We start from the raw sequence: 10866 nt of genomic DNA, 5'->3' as shown, positions 1-10866 counted from the left end.
AATCGTAGCCAATTTGAAGCCACCGCGTAGCCAGTTCTCTGATATACTTCATAGACTCCCTCATAGACATCGTACTAGCTACTTCAAGGTACTGACGTGCTTGTATTAATCTCCTCTTTCAATTGGTAGTAAATATGTCACTGTTCAATCAGATACTGGATTGAATTATTAAAGAACCATGCCATATTCTGTATTATTTTGAATCCAGTCATTCATAGAGCAAAGCTATATACTTCACTTAATTGGAAATTGGCAGGGTTTGATTTATATATATATATATATATATATATATATATATATATATATATATATATAATACATAAATACACACATACACACATATATATATATACATACATAGATACAAGTATACGTATATACGTATATACGTACACACACACACACACACATACATATATATTTATAGACATAAGCTCTCACTCATGTTTCGAGGCAGGTGATTTATATATTTGCAGTTGATACAATCGACTTGAAGCGGCTCTTTGGCGTTCATCGATAAAACGGTTGTCCTCAAGCAAGTATGCACATTGTTAATTTGTTTAATCCAGTTATATACTTTACTCAGCTATGTAATTTACTTAATTGGAGATCGACAAGGTCTGTATTTCTCAGCTCCCCGTAGTTCTGCCATTGCCACTCATGGTTGTGGTCACCATTCCGAAGCAGGTCACTATATTGCAGCATGGATCCGATTTGCCAGACAGAGTACAAGCTTGCTCTGCGCGATTAAATCCGATATTATATCTTCTCACTCATACTTGAAATCAGTAGGTCTAATTCAGCACCCGTCACATGCTGTGGCACCAGAAGAATTTCGGAAACCTCTATACCTCGCTCCTTGTCCAAACACAAGCGGGTCTGTAGAGTGGGGAGTTACCATACAGTAGATTGAATACACTTCTGGAAGTTACAATGTGTGCCGTTTTAAGAATGACCATTTGTAGCTATTCGACTGCGTGCTGTTCTACTTGACAACAGAGTGTTGCGGATATTCCAGATCAACCGAGTATATCAGACGCAATGGCATATCCCGTCATACACCCCAGATATAATCTCCGCTGAACATCAAGTAGAAAGTCTATGTTACATCCTTATAAAAGTAACATGCAGTAAGAGTTCTCGCACATCGACACTAAAAGTTACATATAAGTGCCACACACCCGTGCATAACTGCCAATAGTTTTTTGTCGGATGAGCCGGACTGTGCTCCACTTATATACAACACACCTCCTCGTAATTGGTGTCGTCATCATTGATCGTTCGAACAGATTGCGAGATAGAGATCTTTCGCAACTGCTCGTACATGCGCGTTTGGGGATCGGTATGACCTATACTTCTATGCGACTCAGCGTCACCGGCACTCGCCCCAAAACCTGACCCAGACATCAAAGCATTGACGTACGACCACTTGGTATTGCTGATCCTTTTCTTGTTTTCACTCCGGCTGTTCTTGACAGGCGGTGGTTTGGTCGGTCCTACTGGTTTTATAAATCGTAAAGATACATCGCAAGAGACCAGGTCCGCGTTGAGTGATCTACTCAGATATTTGGGTGTATATGAAGGCTCACTTATACGCCGCCAGACTTGTGCCAATAAAACGAGCAAAGACAAATATATTCTTCTGAAGGTGCTACGGCCCTCAGTCTACGCATATCATGCCTCAATTTACGTGCGTGCACTACTAGCGCTTGAAGGCCTGATAACGACTTACATATCAGACAGCGCGCACTCAGCACCGACTCAATATTATAGAGTTCACGAACTCCAAGCATAGCTCTAAGAAGGAGGCTGCTAAATAAAATACTCCTCGCGGATTAAAACCACATGTTACTTCCCACCCATAGGTCTAAGACCAATATGAAATAACCATGTAGTACCAGCCCGCATATGTTCATAACAACAAATTCACCAAACAACAGTACCTGTGTCTGCGACCTTCTGTGCCGGCATAGGCGGCTCCTTTTTAGCGTGCGTTGGTCCTTGTCTCAGTTCCTTCATGACCCTTTCACCCACCTCGTCACCCTTTAGATTCGGGAGGGTTGTACTTGCCTCTCTAGATATGTGTAAGTGTATAGGTTGCATTTAGTATCACCGCTGGCCTCGTGCATCGGAATGATGCAACATACAGCTTAGACACAGCGAATTCTGGCGCCAAATGGCCACGTATAGTTAGCCACGTCAGGATGTAGTATGCGTGCAGAGGATGTTAAATTCAGGATTGACTTTCGACATTAGATTGGCAATTGTACACACACCGTCCAGATTCATCGCCTTCATCGCCTTCGTCATCTTCGTCCCAGTCCCAATTTGGGGGCTGCTCTTCGTCGTCGACCTCCTCCTGCTCCTCTGTTTCTTCACTGAGTGTGTGTAAGTGCGTGTGATTTCGCAATCAGTATATGTATGTGATCTTGTGTAGTCAATGTTCCCATGCCAGCTGTAGATGTGTAAGGTATATTCATACCTGGGTACGTTGTACCTAACTACAGATAAGTACAACACAGAACTATTGCACTCAATGCTTTCACCCACGAGTATATGCAAGAACAGCAGCAACAATTGATTTGTCCAAGGCAGATAGACCGCAACATCTAAATCTATTAACCATAGTACGATCGAGCTTTATTTCTTTCCCAAATCGCACATGCAACAACAGCAGCAACAACATAATACGATCGAGCATAACTATCTTGGTCAATCCACCACATGTCAAAGATAATCGCTCGGCGATGAGATCATACTTTTCCACCAACGGCTCTCTAGAATCGTCATCGGCCACAGTATCTGAATCAGCACGTGCTTTCACCTTGATACTCTTCTTAGGCTCCACGGGCACATACTCACTCACCCAAGCCAGCGAGTCCCCCGTATTTGTCACGGATACAATGATAGGCACCCACGTGTTTGGTACAAGTTGGAGGGTGTTCGGGCGCAGCGAGTGCTTGATAGGACGGTCGGGGCCGAACACATCGACTTTGCACTGCTTTGAAAATCGAATCTTCCAACCACAGCACCTGGTGGTATCCGCCACTTCCTTAGCTACGGAGTTGAATGTTGTGCGTGAGTGTGCATGTTTATATGCGCGTACTATATGTGCCAATACCAATACGTTTTAAAATACGACAGTGCATAAAACCACAAACATACCCTCCTTGGTTGACAGTGTCACGTAGGTGTTGGACCTCTCGTCGACCTGCTCCATTCCGCCGACACGGCCGGCTCCTCCCCCGCGACAGCTCTGTTGCTTTACAAGCATCACCAGTGTGAGCGCACGCGTGTGTCTTAAAGGACTGAGGTCCACTGTGGTACAGAACTGCCCGTGCGCGGTTGTGTCGAATTTTCCACCTGGGCGTCGAGTAGAGTAATATTGGTGATCTAGGTGTATGGACCATGAACGAAATGCTTTTCCGTGTATCGGCATAAGTCTATGTACGAGTTTAGCATTTCACGTCAAGGTGGATATCACATTGCATTCGAAACCTGATTTAGGTATTCTCTATATAGTGCACCAAAATTGATACAAATACGTAAATAAATTAACAAATACAACATACTCATCTAGATATGCTTTGGACAATCCCACCTTTTTTAAGAGAGCTTCTTGGTTTACCGAAGACACTTTTGACTTGCATATGGTTCCCATTTCTCGCCTGATTCGGTATGATAAAGTCCCCTTCAGCGAGCTGGTTCATCTGGCACACCGTAATGACGCCATGACAGAGAGGAAGAACATTATATTAGGTCAGAGTCGGGCTATTTTGAATAGCATCATGGTGGCAAAGTAAGTAGTCTGTATAGTCCGCATATTTTTAACAGATGTCCAGGATATGGCTAGATTCAACACACGACACCGAGGAACGAGAGTCGAGTTGTTCGAAAATACGTTATCCACTAGTTTTTAATTGATAGTTTGGGTCAGGATATTTGTTGAAGTGTATTTGGGGTACAACCGATGCGCCAGCTATGTGGTGACAGATATAGCTGCAAATACCAATCTATCCTTTCGCTAATGAAGCATCGAAAGACACCATGGCAGATCGCGCTACACGCATGTTTATCACAAATACATTTGTTGTTCTACAATTTGTCATCGTATATGTGTACTTTTACACGGCGTGTGTGTTGATACGAACATATTAATGATACAAATCGCTTCTTATACATTACAGACTAAACACGTGTACAAGAGAAGCATATCATAGTAGTACCTGCCATCGGCCAAGCAATTTGGGCCACATCCGCATCTGAACTATCTCCTGGGCTACATGTTGCACGATCATCCATACATCGCCTGTGGCAGCTGGGCAATTTGCGTACACGCTCTGCGAGAAAGTAAGCGCATGCGATCGGGTTATAGGTAGTAGGCGCGGAACCAATGTATATATATATTTAAATATAAGTATGTATATGTATATTTATGCTACATAAACTGCTACAAATACATACATACATACATATACTGCTACAAATACATACATACATACATACATACACATACGTACATACATACACACACACACACATATATATATTTATATAATTATCCCTATATTTGGCGTGATACCAGCCGGTACGCGACTTGACCAAGCCGATCACTGCTGCTTGCCTTCGATATGCGGTAAGTCGACGTACTCTCGATAGTCACCATGATACTAAAACAGGAATATGCCGCGTGTTCACTACTTGGACAAGTTTCTGCTTCGCTGTACATGATTCTAACATGATGTTACCACGCAAGAACACACTTGCGGTTCTGATGTGACCATTGAGGTTGTTACAAATCACAGAGGAATCATAGCTACATGTCTGTTTCAATACATTTGATGCTTGAATCTTTACTCACCCAATCATCAAGCTGGCCGTCGATGTGCGTATGGTACAATATAATTGCCGAGCCTCTCTCGGGTAACACACGGACAACATCGTTGGTCTTGTTGCCGCACATATCCTGTTTGCAAAACCAAATTTAGAGATATGATCTTCAAGTAATTTTTAAAAACTAAAACAGCCCAATTCTGAAAAGTTGAGACTTCGAATATCTCGGTAGGAGGCTCCCGATTATCAAGTCGGCAAGTAGTTTAAACTCAATTTGTGTTGTCGGTATGCCGTTGGTACCTCGCATCGATACATAGTAACATGATATGCTAATGAGCAAAAATAGCTGACAAACACCTCAAAGTAAAAAAAATAATCTTTTAACAAGCCAAATAGACTGTGTTTTGGGATTTAACGGACACTACGTTATTGTTTTAGCGTAAATTATGTCTCAAAGAACATTTTTCTATGCTAGTTTATACATAATCCACACGTTCGGATCGCACGCAAATGTGAAATATATGCTTACACGAGGATCCATCGAAGTGACGCAAAATTCACTTCTTAGGAACAGAAAAAAGTATTCTTCCCCTTAGACCAACAATTAAACTCCATGCAGACCTACAGTAAACGACTTTCGGGCCTCATTGACAATCGTCTCTTGCACTGGTTCATACAACGAGGCGTGGGGCCTGGACCTCAGCGTACTATTCGCGAATGTAAGCGGAAAGATAATTTCGCCCCCACTTTGCGCTGTGGAAGTACTGAAGGTTTGGCGAGATGAATAATTAGTCATCAATCAGATGGGAAAAACAATACCGGTGCTTCCAGACTATGCTTTATGCTGAATCTCAACGACGAGATTTGGCAGCGGGCTGGTACTTCAGCATTCTAGCAAATGAGATGACCAGCCAATATTGTCCGCGCAAGCCCAATCTTTCAGAAATCAATTTCAATTTGTACAATCGACAGCAACTTTCTACGAAGACTTTTCTTATTTTAGAATCGACATTTGTACGATATATCCATCAGCATCCGCACCGGTTATGGTGTAGATGATAGATCACTCGTTCAATATTAGTCTTATACAACTCGATAGTAAAAGGATTAGACCTAATCCCTATAGAAGATATATCTATATAGAGATTATGTATGTTTTTTATGCATCTAATCGATGCACGAGCGCATTGTAAATACCTTAGAAAAGTAATGAGTGTGGCCGTCCGGGTTCCATAGTTGCCCTGTGTCGAATATCGAGGTAGAATGGCGTCTGCCAATGGGGTTGAAAAATGAAGTGTTAGTGCGTTTACCTAGACCAATGTACCAGCCAGAAACCGGCTGGGACACTTCTTCACATCAACTTCACTCCCGAAGGGCATAAGTGCTGACATGAGCGTGTGCGTATATTGAATTCTTGAATATCGTAAACTCCACACACTAGTAGGGGTGGTTGGGCTCAATTTTTTTTTGGTCTGGAGGTTCAGGGTTGATTCGAGAATATACCAGTGAATTACAACAAAAAGTGAAAATAATTTTGATAGGCCAGGTGGACTTTATTTTGGACGACAACCTTGGAAGACATATTGTGCGAGTCACTGTCAGAGTCCAGAGAGAGAATGTGAAATTGATGTATGTATTATTGTACAAGTTGTGACAAACAACCTCTCTATATTGGTATGAACAGCTTGTTTATTTTATATAAATACACATTCAGAATACGGGAGCGTAAAAGAATCAGCAAATAGAGATACACTACCGCATGGAACGACGCCTATAAATGACCGATCCTAATGATCACGTACTAGAGATGAGAACAAAATAAAGATCTGAAAAGTATGGCAACACCAGTATAGAGAATACATGCATAATTTCATGAACATATACTGGATCACTACTGATCCTTTGAGTTACCTGCCACGGAGCCTTGCACGGATGCCTTCAAGTGCCGAATTTCAACCGGTTCAAAGTGACTCTGTGGCACTTTCAACTCCCGCTCCAATCGGCGCCGCATTGAACGAATGGCCTGTCATTGATAGGATGGTCTATTTTAGCATTGTCATCGATCATGCGAGCGCCCGAGAGGATATATATTGTATGTTTATAAGAAGGGCTTCAAAAGAGCAAATCGGAGTGAGAGCGCCGCGATATATTTATGCGAGCTCTAACTATGTGTGCCCTTGCATTCAGACATGAAGTTATAGATATATTTATGCGAGGTTTAGCTATGTGTGCCCATGCATTCAGAATTGAAGTTATAGATATATTATTGGAATTGTACGCAGTGACTTTCGTTTTTATACGTTGTGTTCAGGCACTTACCTACAGTGACATGACTCGGTCTGATTTTCAAATGCAAACATCTCATCAGCTCTGGCCACACACCCCATAAAAAGTCTCACGTTCGAGAACACAGTTAATAACCATAGAACACTGCTTGTATTGTAAATCTACCTCGAGTTGCATGCCTTGGCCCTCGCTCAATTTGAGCAAGCCGTATGAACCTTGTTATGAGATGACCACGCTATATAAAGAAATATCATAAAATGTACGTACTACTTGTGGTACACCGTTTGCATTGGCAGTGTATACCCGCCTATGAATAGAAGGCGTGACTCGATCACTCCGTATTTACCTTTGATGATTTTAAATCCAACTTAGCATCGCCACACTTGGAATATCTATACTCTATATTGTTTGGTATGCCAATGAAACCCCGTTTGCATCGACCGTGTACACTCACCTTCGAACGCATGGCTTGGCTCTCACTCAGTTCGAGCAGACCATATCGCCCTCTAATTTTCCGCTTAGTGTCGGGGGCTGCACGATGTCTCTTTGACCTGTACGACCCTGTGGCCTCCATAAATACTGCCTCCATTACATCTGAGGGATTAACGAGGCGGTGGCGATCAACGATTGGTATGTTTATTTAATACTGATCTAAGTCTAGGTATGAGAACGTATTGATATTCAGTCTGAAATGACGATTTGAACCCTAAATCTCGAGTTATCGGCGCTAAGTCCTTTGGATCTCACATATTCAACTATGATTTTTTTCGCCTCTTAAGGGACCCAAAACACTATGTTACATACGACTTGAGAACTGAGTTGTGACCAATAAACCTCAAAATAAAATATCTGCATATCTGAAATACCAGAGCTAGCAGCAGATTGTCAGCCGAGTCGGGTTGATCGCAACTAAATAACATACCATTATGCTGATTCCCGCCCTCTAATTGAACGCTTTTCTTTACAACTGGCAACAACGCGTTCCCATAATTAGTGACTATAGCAGCTGTATCATCGTCGGTCATGAATTGGGGAAACCTATATAAATGGCATTGGAACAATAAAAAAAATGCACGAGCAAATAATGAGGTGGTAATGAACATGTGCAATGTATGTAAGGGCCAGCGTCGCCAGTGTAAACGGTTTGGTGATAGATCCTTCACTGCCGATGGGTCTGCTCTGAATAGCGTAGTGCAATCTGAAAACATAGTAGGTATGTCCAGAAAGTGCTAATTGGAAGTATTACCCCATCTATGACCCAAACAAAGGAACGCTATATGGTGCAGTCGAGGGAACCATTACCTATAAATACACAAGTTCGCCTCTTTTTGGCACGTATCTAAGTGCTCTTTATTATAGGACTGTAAATTTTTATATCCTTGAACTAAAAAATACTTCACGCAAGGTGCGAGTAAACAGGCTTAGATGTCAACTCTGAAGACGACGGCAGCGGCTCTAAATGCTGGCCTATGCTACTGACAAGGTGTGAGCATTTATTGGAAGTGGTACAAGTTGAGCCATCCATATTGTCTTGCCAAGAAGTGTAGTAGGCGAGTATGTACTTCAGAACAACTCAAATTCCAATATAACTTTTCTTGCGTGCGCCATACTGCATATCCTCCAATGCAACTGCATATTCAAAAGGCATAACGCCACATGTAATACCTTTCATAACATAAGTACTGCATATGTACGAAAAACTTGCACACATATCATGTGCCGAAATAGTGTATACATTAACGTAGGGTCTATGTCGTTTATGCACTTATCAATCCTGTCAAATAAAATACATATACATGCGAGTGACATGTGTTTACATTTCGTTTCAAACATAGTTACCGACAGTCAGTCTTCCAACTTCTATGAGTACAGTTTTCATCATGGAAATAACAACACAGCTGACAGCAGGACTATTTACACGGCTATGCTAGTAATTGTGCTCTAGCCCAGTACAGCCAGCTGCATGGTTAAAGAATGTAATTGTCTGAAACCATAAAACCACTTGTTGTTAATGACAACTTACAACTCAATTTTGTCTCTCGACTACACATATAGTCATAAAAACACGCGCTTTGCACACACATTAGCTACGCTACTTTGGGAACGGATTGTACCAATCACACATGTAGGACCAATAGTTGATGGTGCAATAGTATCAGGAGCATCTTAATAAACATAAGTCAGCTTCTAAAGAGAAACTCTCATTTTCTTGAATAGCAGTAGTAATGCTGCAAAAAATATGTAGTGTCGTACACTACAACCGCACACGCATACAATCACTGACCTGTATAGTCTCGGACTGGCCTCACTTAGTATTTCCATATCGTCGGCTGTATCGCGGGCTACGGCATTCGAACCAGCACTCGGTTCTGGTTGTACTATATGCATTCGACCACTACTACTGTGCTCTCCAACATTCTCCCTCGCCTGAGTATCCTTCACCATATTCAATATTTTCTCTTTCGCTCCCAATTCTTCTCCCAAGATGTCAACATCCGGTTGAGCAGTGGCATGTACATGCACGTTGTTCCTTTGTGACATATCCATGTCTACGACTTCTTGCAACTCGCAATCAAGTGTGACACTACCGTCTGGCTGCATTGTACTTTTACAAGGCTTCTTCTCGTCCATTACTTCAGCCTCAGCGGAGAGTATGGTTAGCTTAGTTTGGTCAATTCTCGAGACAAGATCAAGATCCTCATGTCGAAGCATATGCTCCACCCCGACAGGTGCATTGTCCTGTTCTATAGAGATGCGTGTCTGACCATTTTCTGTAGAAGTGGAAGCCTCTTTGGTATTGGTGTTGGTATTGCCAATTTTATAGTCTGCTGCATGTAGTTGTACGTTGTCTTCCGTATCGAGTGCGCACACCAGCTGAAGTAGCAGCGTAATCCGCACAATATAGCTACAATTCAACAACATCCTGATACACTAAAAGTATTCCACGAAACAAGACAGTACAAAGACTCTGGGTCTGATTTCTATACGTAAGTGACACCCGTGGTTGTAAATATTGTGTCGACAATCGTGCGTGTATCGCAAGTATACACTATGCAACCTCCAACAAAACCGACAAACGTGTCTCCTTGCACTAGTCACACTGTGATAGCGTCGTTAGTGTCGTACTGGTTATTTGTAACACTCACTTTCTTTCACCTGCACTTACGTCACTGCTAGCTATAAACCGTTTGTGTCTCTTGACGTATAATCGGAAGATATATATTTTTTCAAATACTTTCGGGTCAGTAAATAAAGTATGTAAAAAAATAAATACATACAGAAGTCTGTACTCTGTAGTCATACGTATTTACTTACAAAATATTTTCTGTAAAAAAGCTTGCCGTGGCTCCGTTGCCATGGCGAGCGGTGAGCGCATGTATCATTTTATTTTATATTTCTAGTTATGATACGGAATAACAGATGATATATTTACACATGATGATGTGCAATCATTTATATGTAGATTATGTATGGAGTATTGATATACGTGGGGCCCAGGGCCCGGGGGTGCCAACTTTTTTTTAAACTGATGTTCCAAGGTTGTTATGTGTCATTAATTTATGTTTATTTCAATTATTCGATTTATATTAAAAGTGCATTACTTGCTTCTAATATGACCAATTATACAAGAACAACCAAAGGTACTTTGATCTCACACATACCAAACGAATTCTTTTTAAAGTATAGCACAAAATTGAGTTTAAAAAAAACCAGGCGGAGGCAGCAACACACTTAAAATGAACTTTT

General features: G+C 41.7%; 1 protein-coding gene across 1 annotated transcript; it reads right to left on the bottom strand.

The window, feature by feature from the left end:
- Positions 1-549: 549 nt before the first annotated feature.
- Positions 550-10071, bottom strand: SARC_06792 (hypothetical protein). Its single transcript, XM_014299292.1, has 15 exons — positions 9404-10071; positions 8042-8157; positions 7574-7713; positions 6745-6856; positions 6031-6103; positions 5459-5597; positions 4862-4966; positions 4227-4340; positions 3602-3710; positions 3166-3363; positions 2760-3057; positions 2277-2378; positions 1944-2074; positions 1249-1496; positions 550-879 (listed from the first exon to the last, which is right to left on the bottom strand). The coding sequence occupies exons 1-15, from the start codon at positions 10039-10041 to the stop codon at positions 760-762; spliced, it is 2643 nt and encodes an 880-aa protein (XP_014154767.1). The 5' UTR covers positions 10042-10071; the 3' UTR covers positions 550-759.
- Between the last annotated feature and the right edge of the window lie 795 nt (positions 10072-10866).

This window comes from Sphaeroforma arctica (genome assembly GCF_001186125.1).
Source record: "Sphaeroforma arctica JP610 unplaced genomic scaffold supercont1.501, whole genome shotgun sequence".
Classification (NCBI taxonomy): Eukaryota; class Ichthyosporea; order Ichthyophonida; genus Sphaeroforma; species Sphaeroforma arctica.
This window is presented reverse-complemented; position numbering and strand designations above follow the sequence as displayed.